This window comes from Oncorhynchus mykiss, chromosome 10 (assembly GCF_013265735.2).
Source record: "Oncorhynchus mykiss isolate Arlee chromosome 10, USDA_OmykA_1.1, whole genome shotgun sequence".
NCBI lineage: Eukaryota > Metazoa > Chordata > Actinopteri > Salmoniformes > Salmonidae > Oncorhynchus > Oncorhynchus mykiss.
The window spans coordinates 790,070-812,827 of NC_048574.1; the positions used below are offsets into that span (position 1 = coordinate 790,070).

A 22,758-nucleotide genomic window follows, 5' to 3' on the forward strand; every position below is an offset into this window, starting at 1 on the left:
TCCTCTGGCTGTTGTCCTTTGATGCTGGCCTCTCTCCCCCTTCTCTCTCCCATCTCCCATCTCCCCCCTCCTCCTTGTCTCCCCTTCCCTCCTTTGTCCGCCTCCCTACTAACCCCTACTCCCCTACTCTCTACACTGTAAAGCCAAGTGTTTATGATCTGAACAGATAACTAAACACTTTTCTGGAACACTTTTTAAACTCTTCAAGGCATTTAGAAGTTCAACAAAAACATGTCACAGTGTTTAAATCCTAACAGCAGTGTTTAGATCATAACAGCAGTGTTTAGATCATAACAGGGTTTAGATCATAACAGCAGTGTTTAGATCATAACAGGGTTTAGATCATAACAGCAGTGTTTAGATCATAACAGGGTTTAGATCCTAACAGCAGTGTTTAGATCATAACAGGGTTTAGATCCTAACAGCAGTGTTTAGATCATAACAGGGTTTAGATCCTAACAGCAGTGTTTAGATCATAACAGGGTTTAGATCATAACAGCAGTGTTTAGATCATAACAGGGTTTAGATCATAACAGCAGTGTTTAGATCATAACAGGGTTTAGATCCTAACAGCAGTGTTTAGATCATAACAGGGTTTAGATCCTAACAGCAGTGTTTAGATCATAACAGGGTTTAGATCCTAACAGCAGTGTTTAAATCCTAACAGCAGTGTTTAGATCATAACAGGGTTTAGATCCTAACAGCAGTGTTTAAATCAGAACAACAGTGTTTAAATCCTAACAGCAGTGTTTAGATCATAACAGGGTTTAGATCCTAACAGCAGTGTTTAGATCATAACAGGGTTTAGATCCTAACAGCAGTGTTTAGATCATAACAGGGTTTAGATCCTAACAACAGTGTTTAAATCCTAACATCAGTGTTTAAATCCTAACAGCAGTGTTTAAATCATAACAACAGTGTTTAAATCATAACAACAATGTTCACATAGAAGGAGAAGGTGGAAAGTTCCCTTGGCGTACACATTACAGACAAACTGAAATGGTCCACCCACACAGACAGTGTGGTGAAGAAGGCGTAACAGCGCCTCTTCAACTTCAGAAGGCAGAAGAAATTTGGCTTGTCACCCAAAACCATGACAAACTTTTACAGATGCACAATCGAGAGCATTCTGTCGGGCTGTATCACCGCCTGGTACGGCAACTGCTCCGCCCACAACCGTAAGGCTCTCCAGAGGGTAGTAAGGTCTGCACAACGCATCACCGGGGGCAAACTACCTGCCCTCCAGGACACCTACACCACCCGATGTCACAGGAAGGCCAAAAAGATAATCAAGGACAACAACCACCCGAGCCACTGCCTGTTCACCCCGCTATCATCCAGAAGGCGAGGTCAGTACAGGTGCATCAATGCTGGGACCGAGAGACTGAAAAAACAGCTTCTATCTCAAGGCCATCAGACTGCTAAACAGAAATCACTAACTCAAAGAGGCTGCTGCCTACAATGTCACTTTAATAATGTTTATTATTACATAGTCATATCATATGTATATACTGTATTTTATACCATCTATTGCACCTTGCCTATGCCGTTCGTCCATCGCTCATCCATATATTTATATGTACATATTCTCATTCACCCTTTTAGATGTGTGTGTATTAGGTAGTTGTTGGGGAATTGTTAGATTACTTGTTAGATACTTGTTACTGCACTGTCTGAACTAGAAGCATTTCACTACACTCACATTAACATCTGCTAACCATGTTTATGTGACCAAAAACATTTGATTTGATTTGAACCGGGTTCAGTTCATAACAACAGATTGTAAACACCAGAACATGTTGAACCCTTTTTTAAAACACGTGAACACGTTTAGTCAGCACAAGGCGTTTAGGTTTCAAACGCTGAACATTGGGGGTTTTGTTTTGAGGGTGGGTGCAAAGCTGTATTTGCACATTTCCCAGAATGCATTTCTAGTGAATGTGAGAGATGCCCGTCCATTACTGTATTTTTTAGTGACAAGAGACACGATTGTTGCATTCAATGACTTCTATTCCTGAAGCCTGCTGGGAAATATAATAATGAGGGCCCCTCCCATGTTTTTTTCACTCTGAGAGTTAACATAAATTAAATCAACACAGTCGAGCAACAACAACATCAGGCGATTGAAAATATTTCCTGAATCAAATGTCCTGTTCAGTTGAAATATAGGTAAGGTGACAGGTGTTCTCCTGGTTGGAAACTGACATATAGGTGTTCTGGTTGGAAACTGACATATAGATGTTCTCCTGGTTGGAAACTGACATATAGGTGTTCTCCTGGTTGGAAACTGACATATAGGTGTTCTCCTGGTTGGAAACTGACATATAGGTGTTCTCCTGGTTGGAAACTGACATATAGATGTTCTCCTGATTGGAAACTGACATATAGGTGTTCTCCTGGTTGGAAACTGACATATAGATGTTCTCCTGGTTGGAAACTGACATATAGGTGTTCTCCTGGTTGGAAACTGACATATAGATGTTCTCCTGGTTGGAAACTGACATATAGGTGTTCTCCTGGTTGGACACTGACATATAGATGTTCTCCTGGTTGGAAACTGACATATAGGTGTTCTCCTGGTTGGAAACTGACATATAGGTGTTATCCTGGTTGGAAACTGACATATAGATGTTCTCCTGGTTGGAAACTGACATATAGGTGTTCTCCTGGTTGGAAACTGACATATAGGTGTTCTCCTGGTTGGAAACTGACGTATAGGTGTTCTCCTGGTTGGAAACTGACATATAGGTGTTCTGGTTGGAAACTGACATATAGGTGTTCTGGTTGGAAACTGACATATAGATGTTCTCCTGGTTGGAAACTGACATATAGGTGTTCTCCTGGTAGGAAACTGTCATCCTCTCTCACCCCTGATGTCACTCTCTCTCACCCCTGATGTCACCCCCCGCTCCCTACCCCTCTATCCTGGTCGTGGTGGTGTCCAGGCTGGAGTGCTGGAGGGGTACGTGATCACTGTTAAGGGGGCCTATGGGTGGGGGTTTGTAGTGTAGACCTCCAGGAGGGTCTGTGGGTTGGGGCCCATGGAGGTCTGGATTAACCCCTCTGGTCCCTTTCCCATTGGCCCCGTTGGCTCTCGGGTGTCCGGTCAGTGTGGATTTACTGGCGTACAGAGAGTCCTCTTCCTGAGAGAGAGTCTAGAAGATAGAAGACACACTAAACAATCTGCATGGAAAAACTAAAAAAAACTACAGTGCCTTGCGAAAGTATTCGGCCCCCTTGAACTTTGCGAACTTTTGCCACATTTCAGGCTTCAAACATAAAGATATAAAACTGTATTTTTTTGTGAAGAATCAACAACAAGTGGGACACAATCATGAAGTGGAACGACATTTATTGGATATTTCAAACTTTTTTAACAAATCAAAAACTGAAGAATTGGGCGTGCAAAATTATTCAGCCCCTTTACTTTCAGTGCAGCAAACTCTCTCCAGAAGTTCAGTGAGGATCTCTGAATGATCCAATGTTGACCTAAATGACTAATGATGATAAATACAATCCACCTGTGTGTAATCAAGTCTCCGTATAAATGCACCTGCACTGTGAAAGTCTCAGAGGTCCGTTAAAAGCGCAGAGAGCATCATGAAGAACAAGGAACACACCAGGCAGGTCCGAGATACTGTTGTGAAGAAGTTTAAAGCCGGATTTGGATACAAAAAGATTTCCCAAGCTTTAAACATCCCAAGGAGCACTGTGCAAGCGATAATATTGAAATGGAAGGAGTATCAGACCACTGCAAATCTAGCAAGACCTGGCCGTCCCTCTAAACTTTCAGCTCATACAAGGAGAAAGAAGACTGATCAGAGATGCAGCCAAGAGGCCCATGATCACTCTGGATGAACTGCAGAGATCTACAGCTGAGGTGGGAGACTGTCCATAGGACAACAATATTGTCGTATATTGCACAAATCTGGCCTTTATGGAAGAGTGGCAAGAAGAAAGCCATTTCTTAAAGATATCCATAAAAAGTGTTGTTTAAAGTTTGCCACAAGCCACCTGGGAGACACACCAAACATGTGGAAGAAGGTGCTCTGGTCAGATGAAACCAAAATTGAGCTTTTTGGTAACAATGCAAAACGTTATGTTTGGCGTAAAAGCAACACAGCTGAACACACCATCCCCACTGTCAAACATGGTGGTGGCAGCATCATGGTTTGGGCCTGCTTTTCTTCAGCAGGGACAGGGAAGATGGTTAAAATTGATGGGAAGATGGATGGAGCCAAATACAGGACCATTCTGGAAGAAAACCTGATGGAGTCTGCAAAAGACCTGAGACTGGGACGGAGATTTGTCTTCCAACAAGACAATGATCCAAAACATAAAGCAAAATCTACAATGGAATGGTTCAAAAATAAACATATCCAGGTGTTAGAATGGCCAAGTCAAAGTCCAGACCTGAATCCAATCGAGAATCTGTGGAAAGAACTGAAAACTGCTGTTCACAAATGCTCTCCATCCAACCTCCCTGAGCTCGAGCTGTTTTGCAAGGAGGAATGGGAAAAAAATTCAGTCTCTCGATGTGCAAAACTGATAGAGACATACCCCAAGCGACTTACAGCTGTAATCGCAGCAAAAGGTGGCGCTACAAAGTATTAACTTAAGGGGGCTGAATAATTTTGCACGCCCAATTTTTCAGTTTTTGATTTGTTAAAAAAGTTTGAAATATCCAATAAATGTCGTTCCACTTCATGATTGTGTCCCACTTGTTGTTGATTCTTCACAAAAAAATACAGTTTTATATCTTTATGTTTGAAGCCTGAAATGTGGCAAAAGGTCGCAAAGTTCAAGGGGGCCGAATACTTTCGCAAGGCACTGTATGTGCTGGTGAGCACAAATTGTTAAAAGGTGTGGAGAGTTGGTATAAGATGGAGAGAGAGTTGGTATAAGGTGGGGAGAGAGTTGGTATAAGGTGTGGAGAGATAGTTGTTAGAAGGTGGAGAGAGAGTTGGTAGAAGGTGTGGAGAGAGTTGGTATAAGATGGAGAGAGAGTTGGTATAAGGTGGAGAGAGTTGGTATAAGGTGTGGAGAGAGTTGGTATAAGGTGTGGAGAGAGTTGGTATAAGGTGTGGAGAGAGTTGGTATAAGGTGTGGAGAGAGTTGGTATAAGGTGTGGAGAGAGTTGGTATAAGGTGGAGAGAGTTGGTATAAGGTGGAGAGAGTTGGTATAAGGTGTGGAGAGAGTTGGTATAAGGTGTGGAGAGAGTTGGTATAAGGTGTGGAGAGATAGTTGTTAGAAGGTGGAGAGAGAGTTGTTAGAAGGTGTGGAGAGAGTTGGTATAAGGTGGGGAGAGAGTTGGTATAAGGTGTGGAGAGAGTTGGTATAAGGTGTGGAGAGAGTTGGTATAAGGTGTGGAGAGAGTTGGTATAAGGTGTGGAGAGAGTTGGTATAAGGTGTGGAGAGAGTTGGTATAAGGTGTGGAGAGAGTTGGTATAAGGTGGAGAGAGTTGGTATAAGGTGGAGAGAGTTGGTATAAGGTGTGGAGAGAGTTGGTATAAGGTGTGGAGAGAGTTGGTATAAGGTGTGGAGAGAGTTGGTATAAGGTGTGGAGAGAGTTGGTATAAGGTGGAGAGAGTTGGTATAAGGTGTGGAGAGAGTTGGTATAAGGTGTGGAGAGAGTTGGTATAAGGTGGAGAGAGTGTTGGTAGAAGGTGGAGAGAGAGTTGGTAGAAGGTGGGGAGAGAGATGGTATAAGGTGTGGAGAGAGTTTGTATAAGGTGTGGAGAGAGTTGGTATAAGGTGTGGAGAGAGTTGGTATAAGGTGTGGAGAGAGTTGGTATAAGGTGTGGAGAGAGTTGGTATAAGGTGTGGAGAGAGTTGGTATAAGGTGGAGAGAGATTTGGTATAAGGTGGAGAGAGTTGGTATAAGGTGGGGAGAGAGTTGGTAGAAGGTGTGGAGAGATAGTTGGTATAAGGTGGAGAGAGTTGGTATAAGGTGGAGAGAGAGTTGGTAGAAGGTGGAGAGAGATTTGGTGTAAGGTGTGGGGAGTTGGTTGAAGGTGGAGAGAGTTGGTATAAGGTGGAGAGATTGTTGGTATAAGGTGGGGAGAGAGTTGGTAGAAGGTGTGGAGAGAGCTGGTATAAGGTGTGGAGAGAGTTGGTATAAGGTGTGGAGAGAGTTGGTATAAGGTGTGGAGAGAGTTGGTATAAGGTGGAGAGAGAGTTGGTATAAGGTGTGGAGAGAGTTGGTATAAGGTGTGGAGAGAGTTGGTATAATGTGGAGAGAGAGTTGGTATAAGGTGGAGAGAGAGTTGGTATAAGGTGTGGAGAGAGTTGGTATAAGGTGTGGAGAGAGTTGGTATAAGGTGTGGAGAGAGTTGGTATAAGGTGGAGAGAGAGTTGGTATAAGGTCATCTTTGAACAAAGGGTAGTCTACGGACTGGAAGGAAAACAAAGCCAGTGATGGACACCACTCAGTAAACGGAGCATGAAGCCAGTGATGGACACCACTCAGTAAACGGAGCACAAAGCCAGTGATGGACACCACTCAGTAAACGGAGCACAAAGCCAGTGATGGACACCACTCAGTAAACGGAGCATGAAGCCAGTGATGGACACCACTCAGTAAACGGAGCACAAAGCCAGTGATGGACACCACTCAGTAAACGGAGCACAAAGCCAGTGATGGACACCACTCAGTAAACGGAGCACAAAGCCGGTGATGGACACCACTCAGTAAACGGAGCACAAAGCCAGTGATGGACACCACTCAGTAAACGGAGCATGAAGCCAGTGATGGACACCACTCAGTAAACGGAGCACAAAGCCAGTGATGGACACCACTCAGTAAACGGAGCACAAAGCCAGTGATGGACACCACTCAGTAAACGGAGCACAAAGCCAGTGATGGACACCACTCAGTAAACGGAGCACGTAGAATAATGGGATGTGCAGTTGGATTCACTTCTCTCATCAAGTCACCCACTGTTAATGTTTCTCCGTCGTTCGTTTCCTGGGTGGTGTCCATTATTCCTTATGCTTCCAAGGCAGCCTGTATGTGAGAGAGTTTACGGAACTATATACAAATACAGGTACTGTACTTCTACAGCCAGACAAAGTCAATCAGACCAGGCTGTGTTGAGAGAGGTACCAGACAAAGTCAATCAGACCAGGCTGTGTTGAGAGAGGTACCAGACAAAGTCAATCAGATCAGGCTGTGTTGAGAGAGGTACCAGACAAAGTCAATCAGACCAGGCTGTGTTGAGAGAGGTACCAGACAAAGTCAATCAGACCAGGCTGTGTTGAGAGAGGTACCAGACAAAGTCAATCAGACCAGGCTGTGTTGAGAGAGGTACCAGACAAAGTCAATCAGACCAGGCTGTGTTGAGAGAGGTACCAGACAAAGTCAATCAGACCAGGCTGTGTTGAGAGAGGTACCAGACAAAGTCAATCAGACCAGGCTGTGTTGAGAGAGGTACCAGACAAAGTCAATCAGACCAGGCTGTGTTGAGAGAGGTACCAGACAAAGTCAATCAGACCAGGCTGTGTTGAGAGAGGTACCAGACAAAGTCAATCAGACCAGGCTGTGTTGAGAGAGGTACCAGACAAAGTCAATCAGACCAGGCTGTGTTGAGAGAGGTACCAGACAAAGTCAATCAGACCAGGCTGTGTTGAGAGAGGTACCAGACAAAGTCAATCAGACCAGGCTGTGTTGAGAGAGGTACCAGACAAAGTCAATCAGACCAGGCTGTGTTGAGAGAGGTACCAGACAAAGTCAATCAGACCAGGCTGTGTTGAGAGAGGTACCAGACAAAGTCAATCAGACCAGGCTGTGTTGAGAGAGGTACCAGACAAAGTCAATCAGACCAGGCTGTGTTGAGAGAGGTACCAGACAAAGTCAATCAGACCAGGCTGTGTTGAGAGAGGTACCAGACAAAGTCAATCAGACCAGGCTGTGTTGAGAGAGGTACCAGACAAAGTCAATCAGACCAGGCTGTGTTGAGAGAGGTACCAGACAAAGTCAATCAGACCAGGCTGTGTTGAGAGAGGTACCAGACAAAGTCAATCAGACCAGGCTGTGTTGAGAGAGGTACCAGACAAAGTCAATCAGACCAGGCTGTGTTGAGAGAGGTACCAGACAAAGTCAATCAGACCAGGCTGTGTTGAGAGAGGTACCAGACAAAGTCAATCAGACCAGGCTGTGTTGAGAGAGGTACCAGACAAAGTCAATCAGACCAGGCTGTGTTGAGAGAGGTACCAGACAAAGTCAATCAGACCAGGCTGTGTTGAGAGAGGTACCAGACAAAGTCAATCAGACCAGGCTGTGTTGAGAGAGGTACCAGACAAAGTCAATCAGACCAGGCTGTGTTGAGAGAGGTACCAGACAAAGTCAATCAGACCAGGCTGTGTTGAGAGAGGTCCCAGACAAAGTCAATCAGACCAGGCTGTGTTGAGAGAGGTACCAGACAAAGTCAATCAGACCAGGCTGTGTTGAGAGAGGTACCAGACAAAGTCAATCAGACCAGGCTGTGTTGAGAGAGGTACCAGACAAAGTCAATCAGACCAGGCTGTGTTGAGAGAGGTACCAGACAAAGTCAATCAGACCAGGCTGTGTTGAGAGAGGTACCAGACAAAGTCAATCAGACCAGGCTGTGTTGAGAGAGGTACCAGACAAAGTCAATCAGACCAGGCTGTGTTGAGAGAGGTACCAGACAAAGTCAATCAGACCAGGCTGTGTTGAGAGAGGTACCAGACAAAGTCAATCAGACCAGGCTGTGTTGAGAGAGGTACCAGACAAAGTCAATCAGACCAGGCTGTGTTGAGAGAGGTACCAGACAAAGTCAATCAGACCAGGCTGTGTTGAGAGAGGTCCCAGACAAAGTCAATCAGACCAGGCTGTGTTGAGAGAGGTACCAGACAAAGTCAATCAGATCAGGCTGTGTTGAGAGAGGTACCAGACAAAGTCAATCAGACCAGGCTGTGTTGAGAGAGGTACCAGACAAAGTCAATCAGACCAGGCTGTGTTGAGAGAGGTACCAGACAAAGTCAATCAGACCAGGCTGTGTTGAGAGAGGTACCAGACAAAGTCAATCAGATCAGGCTGTGTTGAGAGAGGTACCAGACAAAGTCAATCAGACCAGGCTGTGTTGAGAGAGGTACCAGACAAAGTCAATCAGATCAGGCTGTGTTGAGAGAGGTACCAGACAAAGTCAATCAGACCAGGCTGTGTTGAGAGAGGTACCAGACAAAGTCAATCAGATCAGGCTGTGTTGAGAGAGGTACCAGACAAAGTCAATCAGACCAGGCTGTGTTGAGAGAGGTACCAGACAAAGTCAATCAGACCAGGCTGTGTTGAGAGAGGTACCAGACAAAGTCAATCAGACCAGGCTGTGTTGAGAGAGGTACCAGACAAAGTCAATCAGACCAGGCTGTGTTGAGAGAGGTACCAGACAAAGTCAATCAGACCAGGCTGTGTTGAGAGAGGTACCAGACAAAGTCAATCAGACCAGGCTGTGTTGAGAGAGGTACCAGACAAAGTCAATCAGACCAGGCTGTGTTGAGAGAGGTACCAGACAAAGTCAATCAGACCAGGCTGTGTTGAGAGAGGTACCAGACAAAGTCAATCAGACCAGGCTGTGTTGAGAGAGGTCCCAGACAAAGTCAATCAGACCAGGCTGTGTTGAGAGAGGTACCAGACAAAGTCAATCAGATCAGGCTGTGTTGAGAGAGGTACCAGACAAAGTCAATCAGACCAGGCTGTGTTGAGAGAGGTACCAGACAAAGTCAATCAGACCAGGCTGTGTTGAGAGAGGTACCAGACAAAGTCAATCAGACCAGGCTGTGTTGAGAGAGGTACCAGACAAAGTCAATCAGATCAGGCTGTGTTGAGAGAGGTACCAGACAAAGTCAATCAGACCAGGCTGTGTTGAGAGAGGTACCAGACAAAGTCAATCAGATCAGGCTGTGTTGAGAGAGGTACCAGACAAAGTCAATCAGACCAGGCTGTGTTGAGAGAGGTACCAGACAAAGTCAATCAGATCAGGCTGTGTTGAGAGAGGTACCAGACAAAGTCAATCAGACCAGGCTGTGTTGAGAGAGGTACCAGACAAAGTCAATCAGACCAGGCTGTGTTGAGAGAGGTACCAGACAAAGTCAATCAGACCAGGCTGTGTTGAGAGAGGTACCAGACAAAGTCAATCAGACCAGGCTGTGTTGAGAGAGGTCCCAGACAAAGTCAATCAGACCAGGCTGTGTTGAGAGAGGTACCAGACAAAGTCAATCAGACCAGGCTGTGTTGAGAGAGGTACCAGACAAAGTCAATCAGACCAGGCTGTGTTGAGAGAGGTCCCAGACAAAGTCAATCAGACCAGGCTGTGTTGAGAGAGGTACCAGACAAAGTCAATCAGACCAGGCTGTGTTGAGAGAGGTCCCAGACAAAGTCAATCAGACCAGGCTGTGTTGAGAGAGGTACCAGACAAAGTCAATCAGACCAGGCTGTGTTGAGAGAGGTCCCAGACAAAGTCAATCAGACCAGGCTGTGTTGAGAGAGGTCCCAGACAAAGTCAATCAGACCAGGCTGTGTTGAGAGAGGTCCCAGACAAAGTCAATCAGACCAGGCTGTGTTGAGAGAGGTCCCAGACAAAGTCAATCAGACCAGGCTGTGTTGAGAGAGGTCCCAGACAAAGTCAATCAGATCAGGCTGTGTTGAGAGAGGTACCAGACAAAGTCAATCAGATCAGGCTGTGTTGAGAGAGGTACCAGACAAAGTCAATCAGACCAGGCTGTGTTGAGAGAGGTACCAGACAAAGTCAATCAGACCAGGCTGTGTTGAGAGAGGTACCAGACAAAGTCAATCAGACCAGGCTGTGTTGAGAGAGGTACCAGACAAAGTCAATCAGACCAGGCTGTGTTGAGAGAGGTCCCAGACAAAGTCAATCAGACCAGGCTGTGTTGAGAGAGGTCCCAGACAAAGTCAATCAGACCAGGCTGTGTTGAGAGAGGTCCCAGACAAAGTCAATCAGATCAGGCTGTGTTGAGAGAGGTCCCAGACAAAGTCAATCAGACCAGGCTGTGTTGAGAGAGGTCCCAGACAAAGTCAATCAGATCAGGCTGTGTTGAGAGAGGTACCAGACAAAGTCAATCAGATCAGGCTGTGTTGAGAGAGGTACCAGACAAGGAGAGAGGCATAAAAACAGGGTCGTAAACAGGATAGGTTGGGGAGGATACAGGAAGGGTGTGTGTGTGTGTGTGTGTGCACGCTTGTGTGTGTTGTGTGTGTGCACGCTTGTGTGTGTGTGTTGTGTGTGTGTTTGCGCGCGCGCTTGTGTGTGTGTGTGTGTGCGCGCTTGTGTGTGCGTGTATGTGTGTGTGTGTATTGACACTTACCCAGTCAGTTAGTATGAGCTCTGTTATGTCCTCCGGTTTCAGATCCCAGGTTGTCTTGGCATGCAATCTCCTGTGTTTACAACCATATATCAGTCTCCTGTGTTTACCATATATCAGTCTCCTGTGTTTACAACCATATATCAGTCTCCTGTGTTTACAACCATATATCAGTCTCCTGTGTTTACCATATATCAGTCTCCTGTGTTTACAACCATATATCAGTCTCCTGTGTGTACAACCATATATCAGTCTCCTGTGTTTACAACCATATATCATGCTCCTGTGTGTACAACCATATATCAATCTCCTGTATTTATCATATATCAGTCTACTGTGTTTACAACCATATATCAGTCTCCTGTGTGTACAACCATATATCAGTCTCCTGTGTTTACAACCATATATCAGTCTCCTGTGTGTACAACCATATATCAGTCTCCTGTGTTTACCATATATCAGTCTCCTGTGTTTACAGCCATATATCAGCCTCCTGTGTTTACAACCATATATCAGTCTCCTGTGTTTAACACCATATATCAGTCTCCTGTGTTTACAACCATATATCAGTCTCCTGTGTTTACCACCATATATCAGTCTCCTGTGTTTACCATATATCAGTCTCCTGTGTTTACAACCATATATCAGTCTCCTGTGTTTACAACCATATATCAGTCTCCTGTGTTTACAACCATATATCAGTCTCCTGTGTTTACAACCATATATCAGTCTCCTGTGTTTACCATATATCAGTCTCCTGTGTTTACAACCATATATCAGTCTCCTGTGTTTACAACCATATATCATGCTCCTGTGTTTACCATATATCAGTCTCCTGTGTTTACAACCATATATCAGTCTCCTGTGTTTACCATATATCAGTCTCCTGTGTTTACAACCATATATCAGTCTCCTGTGTTTACCATATATCAGTCTCCTGTGTTTACCATATATCAGTCTCCTGTGTTTACAGCCATATATCAGCCTCCTGTGTTTACAACCATATATCAGTGTCCTGTGTTTACCACCATATATCAGTCTCCTGTGTTTACAACCATATATCATGCTCCTGTGTTTACAACCATATATCAGTCTCCTGTGTTTGCCACCATATATCATGATCCTGTGTTTACAACCATATATCAGTCTCCTGTGTTTGCCACCATATATCAGTCTCCTGTGTTTACCATATATCAGTCTCCTGTGTTTACCATATATCAGTCTCCTGTGTTTACCATATATCATTCATGTCTGGATAACCACAAAACCACAAAAAATTACTTACAATAAATCTGAAATAATGACTTATGTTGGACTGATGTCTGCCAAATACTGAACAGGATAATGTTATGAACAGTGTTTTTACACTCAGCAGCACGGTATGAGGGATGTATGACTGACCTGGCAATGACACATGTTACAACACACAGCAACAGCATCCCAGCAGCACCTGCCCCAGCTCCCACCAACAGAGACAGCATCTGGTAACCTACGGTCAGAAGGATGAGACATGAAAGAGACCGGGAGACCAGCTCTCTCTCACTTGTTTCTGTCTGTTCCTCTTCAGCTCTTTTCCCTTGTCCCCATCTCTCTCTCATTACCTGTCCAGGTGTGTTACCTGTTGACGTGGAACTGTCTAAGCTATCTTTCCTCAGAGGTTTCTGTTCCACTTCAACTCCATCTGTCTTTCTCACCTGTCGCCTCACACCTGTCCAGGTGTGTTTTAACTGTTCCTCTTATGTGTGGATGTGCTACAGAGTTGCAGCCTGGCAGAGTCCTGACAGTTGGAGCTGTCCCTATTTATCTCTCAACTGACCCTTTACCTACCCAGGTGTGTCTTACCTGTGGAGGTGTGTCTTACCTGTGGAGGTATGTCTTACCTGTGGAGGTGTGTCTTACCTGTGGAGGTGTGTCTTACCTGTGGATGTGCTACAGAGTTGCAGCCTGGCAGAGTCCTGACAGTTGGAGCTGTCCCTATTTATCTCTCACCTGACCCTTTACATACCCAGGTGTGTCTTACCTGTGGAGGTGTGTCTTACCTGTGGAGGTGTGTCTTACCTGTGGAGGTGGCACAGAGTTGCAGCCTGGCAGAGTCCTGACAGTTGGAGCTGACCCTATTTATCTCTCACCTGACCCTTTACCTACCCAGGTGTGTCTTACCTGTGGAAGTGTGTCTTACCTGTGGAGGTGGCACAGAGTTGCAGCCTGGCAGAGTCCTGACAGTTGGAGCTGTCCCTATTTATCTCTCACCTGACCCTTTACCTACCCAGGTGTGTCTTACCTGTGGAGGTGTGTCTTACCTATGGAGGTGTGTCTTACCTCTGGAGGTGTGTCTTACTTGTGAAGGTGTGTCTTACCTATGGAGGTGTGTCTTACCTATGGAGGTGTGTCTTACCTATGGAGGTGTGTCTTACTTGTGAAGGTGTCTTACCTATGGAGGTGTGTCTTACTTGTGAAGGTGTGTCTTACCTATGGAGGTGTGTCTTACCTGTGGAGGTGTGTCTTACCTGTGGAGGTATGTCTTACCGGTGGAGGTGTGTCTTACCTATGGAGGTGTGTCTTACCTGTGGAGGTGTGTCTTACCTGTGGAGGTGACACAAAGCTGCAGACTGGCAGAGCCCTGAGAGTTGGAGCTGAGGCAAAGTGCAGTGGGCGTGTCTTCTTGTGATTGACGGATGGTCAGAGTGCTCCTGAGGCCAATTCTGCCCAGAGGCTCCTCCCTGATGGCCGTGGCTGTGGAATGATTGACATGTCGGCCAGACAGACGCCACTGCACCAAGGGGGCGGGGTTAGCGTGGCTGTCACAGGTACAGCTGACCTGAGATCTGGAGTGGAGGCAGCGAGAGGAGGATGAGATCTGAGGAGCAACTAGAAAGAAGAGACAGAAGAACAAGGAGAGGAATTAACATTTTCTATTCAAGTTTGACCTTCATCCTTATTTTATAGTTTATGAAACTTTGATAAATTATACTGTTTAATTCATTGCTAACGAGCAAATGTTTGATTGAGGAGAAAAAACAATAACATCTAGGGTTACACCTAGGGTTACAACAATGTGATAACTTTCCCAAAATCTACCAACCAGGGTAGCGATAGCGGAACACCTGGTCAACAGCCAGTGAAATTGCAGAGCGCCAAATTAAAAAACAGAAATACTCATTATAATAATTCATAAAACATACAAGTGTTATACATCGGTTTAAAGATTAAATTCTTGTTAATCCAACCACAGTGTCAGATTTCAAAAATACTTTACGGGGAAAGCATACCATGCGATTATCTGAGGACAGAGCCCAGCTCACAAAACATTACAAACAGCCAAGTAGAGGAGTTACACAAGTCAGAAATAGAGATAAAATTAATCACTTACCTTTGATGATCTTCATATGGTTGCACTCACAAGACTCCCAGTTTCACAATAGTTTTGTTCAATAAAGTCCCTCTTTATGTTTATAATCAATCCTCAGGTTGTTTTTGTCATAAATAATCAATCATATTTCAACAGGACAAAAGCTTCGTCAATAGAAAAGGAGAAACAAGAAAGGTGCATTCCCGGTCACTCGCTGGACTCATGTCTGGAAATTTCCACTGTCCTCTCATTAAAGGTGGTGTTTCTCCCTCATTTTTCAGAGTAAAAGCCTGCAACAATGCCTAAAGACTGGCCACATGTAGTGGAAGCCATAGGGATCGTGAACTGGGTCATAAGTCTTTGTATGGTGGGTAGGCTTTCAATGGAAAAACAGCCATTTCAAAATAATAGCATTTCCTGGATGGATTTTCCTCAGGTTTTTGCCTGCTATATCAGTTCTGTTATACTCACAGACATTATTTTAACCGTTTTGGCAACTTTGGAGTGTTTTCTATAAAATAATACCAATTATATGCATATCCTAGCTTCTGGGCCTGAGTAACAGGCAGTTTACATAGGGCACCTCATTCATCCAAACAACTCAATTCTACCCTCGGTCCCAGAAAGGTGAAAAAAAAAAACCTGAATATTTTGGGAGAGTTACGGAATTTTGCAACCTCACTTACACTCCACAGATGCGTTTGTAGTCGCTGACTGATCCTCTCCATGATGATTTTGGGCTTTACAGTAGTATTCTCTTCCGTCAATAACATTCATTGTGGCCTGGATTATTTTTTGTCCAGAGGCCACATAGTCCTCCTTCCCCTCTCTCACTGAGTACCAGCGGTAACTGGTCACTGGTGGGTTGGCATCGCTGCTGCAGGTCAGAGTCACTGAATTGTCCTCTAACACAGAATCAGAGGGACTCACAGATACTGATGTGTTCCTGGGAGGATCTGGAGGGAAAGGACAGAATTACCAGCAGCTCTGAAAGCACAACAATTGATACTACGACTACTATAACTATTATACCTACTATAACTACTACCACTACTATAACTACTATAACTACAATAACTACTATACCTACTATAACTACTACCACTACTATAACTATTATAACTATTATAACTATTATACCTACTATAACTATTATACCTACTATAACTACTATAACTATTATACCTACTATAACTATTATAACTACTATAACTACTATAACTATTATAACTACTATAACTACTATAACTACTATAACTACAATAACTACTATACCTACTATAACTACTACCACTACTATAACTACTATACCTACTATAACTACTATAACTATTATAACTATTATACCTACTATAACTATTATAACTACTATAACTATTATAACTAGTATAACTATTATAACTACTATAACTATTATACCTACTATAACTATTATAACTATTATAACTACTATAACTATTATACCTACTATAACTATTACAACTACTATAACTACTATAACTATTATACCTACTATAACTATTATACCTACTATAACTATTATAACTACTATAACTATTATAACTACTATAACTATTATACCTACTATAACTATTATAACTATTATAACTACTATAACTATTATAACTATTATACCTATTATAACTACTATAACTACTATAACTATTATAACTATTATAACTATTAAACCTACTATAACTATTATACCTACTATAACTATTATACCTACTATAACTATTATAACTATTATAACTACTATAACTATTATACCTACTATAACTATTACAACTACTATAACTACTATAACTATTATAACTATTATAACTACTATAACTACTATAACTACTATAACTATTATAACTATTATAACTACTATAACTACTATAACTACTATAACTACTATAACTATTATAACTATTATAACTACTATAACTACTATAACTATTATAACTATTATAACTATTAAACCTACTATAACTATTATACCTACTATAACTATTATACCTACTATACCTATTATAACTATTATACCTACTATAACTATTATACCTACTATAACTATTATAACTATTATAACTACTATAACTATTATACCTACTATAACTATTATAACTATTATACCTACTATACCTACTATAACTATTATAACTATTATAACTATTATAACTATTATAACTATTATAACTACTATAACTATTATAACTATTATACCTACTATACCTACTATAACTATTATACCTACTATAACTATTATAACTATTATACCTACTATAACTATTATACCTACTATAACTATTATACCTACTATAACTATTATACCTACTATAACTATTATACCTACTATAACTACTACCACTACTATACCTACTATAACTATTATAACTATTATAACTATTATACCTACTATAACTATTATAACTATTATACCTACTATAACTATTATACCTACTATAACTATTATACCTACTATAACTATTATACCTACTATAACTATTATACCTACTATAACTACTACCACTACTATACCTACTATAACTATTATAACTACTATAACTATTATACCTACTATAACTATTATACCTACTATAACTATTATAACTACTATAACTATTATAACTATTATACCTATTATAACTATTATAACTACTATAACTATTATACCTACTATAACTATTATACCTACTATAACTATTATAACTACTATAACTATTATAACTATTATACCTATTATAACTATTATAACTACTATAACTATTATACCTACTATAACTATTATAACTACTATAACTATTATACCTACTATAACTATTATAACTATTATAACTACTATAACTATTATACCTACTATAACTATTACAACTACTATAACTACTATAACTATTATACCTACTATAACTATTATACCTACTATAACTATTATAACTACTATAACTATTATAACTACTATAACTATTATACCTACTATAACTATTATAACTATTATAACTACTATAACTATTATAACTATTATACCTATTATAACTACTATTACTACTATAACTATTATAACTATTATAACTATTAAACCTACTATAACTATTATACCTACTATAACTATTATAACTATTATAACTACTATAACTATTATACCTACTATAACTATTATAACTATTATAACTATTATACCTACTATAACTATTATACCTACTATAACTATAATAATTATTATAACTACTATAACTATTATAACTATTATACCTACTATAACTATTATACCTACTATAACTATTATAACTATTATAACTACTATAACTATTATAACTATTATACCTACTATACCTACTATAACTATTATACCTACTATAACTATTATACCTACTATAACTATTATACCTACTATAACTACTACCACTACTATACCTATTATAACTATTATAACTATTATACCTACTATAACTATTATAACTATTATAACTACTATAACTATTATAACTACTATAACTATTATAACTACTATAACTATTATAACTACTATAACTATTATACCTACAATAACTATTATAACTATTATACCTATTATAACTATTATAACTACTATAACTATTATACCTACTATAACTATTATAACTATTATACCTACTATACCTACTATAACTATTATACCTACTATAACTATTATACCTACTATAACTATTATAACTATTATAACTACTATAACTATTATAACTATTATACCTACTATACCTACTATAACTATTATACCTACTATAACTATTATACCTACTATAACTATTATACCTACTATAACTACTACCACTACTATACCTACTATAACTATTATAACTATTATAACTATTATACCTACTATAACTATTATAACTATTATAACTACTATAACTATTATAACTACTATAACTATTATAACTACTATAACTATTATAACTACTATAACTATTATAACTATTATAACTACTATAACTATTACAACTATTATACCTATTATAACTACTATAACTACTATAACTATTATAACTATTATAACTATTATAACTATTAAACCTACTATAACTATTATAACTACTATAACTATTATAACTATTATACCTATTATAACTATTATAACTACTATAACTATTATACCTACTATAACTATTATACCTACTATAACTATTATAACTACTATAACTATTATAACTATTATACCTATTATAACTATTATAACTACTATAACTATTATACCTACTATAACTATTATAACTACTATAACTATTATAACTATTATACCTATTATAACTATTATAACTACTATAACTATTATACCTACTATAACTATTATACCTACTATAACTATTATACCTACTATAACTATTATACCTACTATAACTATTATACCTACTATAACTATTATAACTATTATAACTACTATAACTATTATAACTATTATACCTACTATAACTACTATAACTATTATAACTATTATACCTACTATAACTATTATACCTACTATAACTATTATACCTACTATAACTATTATAACTACTATAACTATTATACCTACTGTAACTACTATAACTACTATAACTATTATAACTACTATAACTATTATAACTACTATAACTACTATAACTACTATAACTATTATACCTACTATAACTATTATAACTATTATAACTACTATAACTATTATAACTACTATAACTATTATAACTACTATAACTACTATAACTACTATAACTATTATACCTACTATAACTATTATAACTATTATACCTACTATAACTATTATAACTACTATAACTACTATAACTATTATAACTATTATACCTACTATAACTATTATAACTACTATAACTACTATAACTACTATAACTACTATAACTATTATACCTACTATAACTATTATAACTATTATACCTACTATAACTATTATAACTATTATACCTACTATAACTATTATACCTACTATAATTATTATAACTACTATAACTATTATAACTATTATACCTACTATAATTATTATAACTACTATAACTACTATAACTTTTATAACTATTATACCTACTATAACTACTATAACTATTATAACTACTATACCTACTATAACTACTATAACTATTTTAACTACTATATCTATTATACCTACTATAACTATTATACCTACTTTGACTACTATAACTCCTTTGACTACAGATATTAATACTATGTCTACTGTGACTAACACCATTACAACAGACCTTTGTGGAATTACTAGCCTGTGTTTATCAGATTGTGTTTATAATCAGTGGTTCCCAGACATTGCTGTGCCATGACCCAACAAGGGCCATTTAAATGTTGATCCATCGGATAATGGAAGCGATGTGGTTGACCAGAACTAGAATTTAAGTGGGTGACCCTCCAAAATACTCATTGCTTGGTAAACATTACCACTGACTTGCATCAACAAAATGACCCTGTCCCATTTGGGGGCACATTACATTATGTTTATGATATTAAAACGTACACTGAATGTCGAGCTGGAGCGTTGTTGAATTGTCCGATCCGTGTCGATTTTTAGCTATGCAGAAGTACTGTGTATTACCATTGACATTAGCTACTGTGTACATCTGTTCAACTCCTATTACACTGCGTGTTTCGCTCTCGTCGACTGAGTACCAGTTATAGCTGGACACTGGTGGGTTGGCATCACTGATGCAGGTCAGAGTCACTGAACTGCCCTTCAACACTGGACCAGAGGAATTCACTGATACTGACGTGTTTCTGGGAGGATCTGGAGAGATAAATTGGTATCTGCATTAATACAGAACAACAAGAAGAAGAAGAGCAACAACAACAAGAACAAGAAGAAGAAGAACAACAACAACAACAACAACAAGAACAAGAAGAAGAACAAGAAGAAGAAGAGCAACAACAACAAGAACAAGAAGAAGAACAAGAAGAAGAACAAGAAGAAGAAGAGCAACAACAACAAGAACAGGAAGAAGAACAACAACAAGAAGAACAAGAAGAAGAACAAGAAGTAGAACAACAAGAACAAGAAGAACAACAAGAACAAGAATAACAAGAAGAACAAGAAGAAGAACAAGAAGAAGAAGAGCAACAACAACAAGAACAAGAAGAACAACAACAACAACAACAACAAGAAGAACAAGAAGAACAAGAAGAAGAACAAGAAGAAGAACAACAAGAACAAGAAGAACAACAAGAACAAGAACAACAAGAAGAACAAGAAGAAGAACAAGAAGAAGAACAACAAGAACAACAAGAAGAACAAGAAGAACAACAAGAAGAACAACAAGAAGAACAAGAAGAAGAACAAGAACAGCATTGTTGAATAACTGCCAAAATGTTTGGCCAATGGTTGAATTGGTCTTGTAGCTACAGTATACATACACTGTACAACCACTTCTATCAGCGTTGAGTTCTGTCCTCCGTGGTCGTTTCTGCCCTCACAGTAAAACTGGTGGACTTCTGCAGACACACTGGTCTCTAGCCTCGTCCCAACCCCAAGCTGTGTCGCCTGGTCTCCCTTCACACTGTACCAGGTGAAGCTGCTTACTGGTGGGTTGCCATTGCTGCTGCAGGTCAGATTCACCATCGCACCATCAAACACGGGTCCAGATGGGGTGACTGACACAGACATGGTTTTAGGACCATCTGGAGGGAAATAGACAATACACATGTTATATTGTATGTGTGACTCAAGGCTTCATTAGCCTCCTGAGCTAAAGCCTTTTTAACACCAGTATTATATAGGCTTATGTATCTTTACAGACTCGAGACTATGTTAGTCTACTGAGCTAAACCCTTGTGAGTGAACAGGTTAAATACTTTTTATTTACTAGCTCTATTTTTCATCAATATACCAATCGGGCTTCATGAAGAAGCATAGCACAATTACAGCAGCCATGAAGGTTTTAAATGATATCACTGAAGCCCTTGACAAAAAACAGCACTGTGTCTCACTTTTTATCGATCTCTCTAAGGCTTTTGATACAGTTGTCGAGTGTAGGTCTTTCGGAGCATGCAGTTGCATGGTTTGCTAACCATCTGTCTGATAGAACTCAGTGCACTCTGTTGGATGGGCTCATGTCTGTTAAATTGTCTGTCTGTAATGGTGTGCCCCAAGGCTCTGTACTTGGTCCTCTCTTATTCACTATTTATATAAATTATTTAGACAAAAATGTCCAAAATGCACAACTTCATTTTTATGCTGATGATACTGTTATTTACTGTTACTGTCTCTTACAAAAGCTTTCCAGAACATGCAATCTGCTTTTTATACTGTTCAACATACCTTGTGTCAATTGAAGCTTATCCTCAATACTGACAAAACTAAACTAATGGTGTTTTCTAATGCCAGAGATAGACCTCTGAACTTTTCACCTGTTATTACCTGACAGGGCAAGGAGATTGAGGTTGTAACCTCATATAAATATCTTGGAATATTTTAATTGATGAAGGCCTCTCTTTTAAATTGCATATTCAACAGCTTTCAAAGAAATGTAAGCTGAAATTGGGATTTTATTTTAGGAATAAGGCCTGTTTTTCTTTTGAAGCCAGAAGGAGGCTAGTATCAGCTACATTTATGCCTTTACTAGACTATGGGGATATTTTATATATGAATGCTTCCGCTCAGTGTTTGAGATCAATTGACACTCTTTACCATGGCACTTTGAGATTTATTTTAAACTGCAAAACCCTTACGCACCACTGCACTTTGTATACCAGGGTTGGCTGGCCTTCTCTAGTCACTCGTAGGCTCAGTCACTGGTATACTTTCATTTACAAAGCCATTTTGGGTTTACTACCTTTTTATTTGGGCATTTTTATTGTTCAGAAATGTGGTGGGTCGTCTCTTCATTCGCTGGACTTTATCCTGCTAACTGTTCCAAATGTCCAAACTGAATTTGGTAAAAGGGCTTTTATGTCCTCTGCGCCATCGTCTTGGAACGCCTTACAAAATACTTTTAAACTGGAAGAACTTGTCCCGATTGGTGTTTTTAAATCACCGATGAAGGATTTTGAGGCTGCTTCCCTGACCTGTCAATGTTTTTAATTAGCTGTTTTTGATTTTGTTATACTCTTGTGAATT

The 22,758-nt window shown here is 39.6% G+C and overlaps 1 protein-coding gene across 1 annotated transcript in view; it reads right to left on the reverse strand.

Annotated features, from left to right (window-relative positions):
* Nucleotides 1-2,880: 2,880 nt before the first annotated feature.
* The window catches only part of LOC110534824 (B-cell receptor CD22), a 30,914-nt gene continuing 11,036 nt past the window's right edge, over nucleotides 2,881-22,758 (reverse strand). Inside the window, exons 5-11 of the mRNA XM_036989440.1 lie at nucleotides 21,057-21,320; nucleotides 20,167-20,433; nucleotides 15,374-15,643; nucleotides 13,922-14,206; nucleotides 12,740-12,827; nucleotides 11,342-11,411; nucleotides 2,881-3,155 (exon numbers count right to left, since the gene is read on the reverse strand). Of these exons, the coding sequence (XP_036845335.1) occupies nucleotides 2,913-3,155; nucleotides 11,342-11,411; nucleotides 12,740-12,827; nucleotides 13,922-14,206; nucleotides 15,374-15,643; nucleotides 20,167-20,433; nucleotides 21,057-21,320 (1,487 nt within the window). The 3' untranslated portion in view covers nucleotides 2,881-2,912. The remainder of the gene's footprint in view (nucleotides 3,156-11,341; nucleotides 11,412-12,739; nucleotides 12,828-13,921; nucleotides 14,207-15,373; nucleotides 15,644-20,166; nucleotides 20,434-21,056; nucleotides 21,321-22,758) is intronic.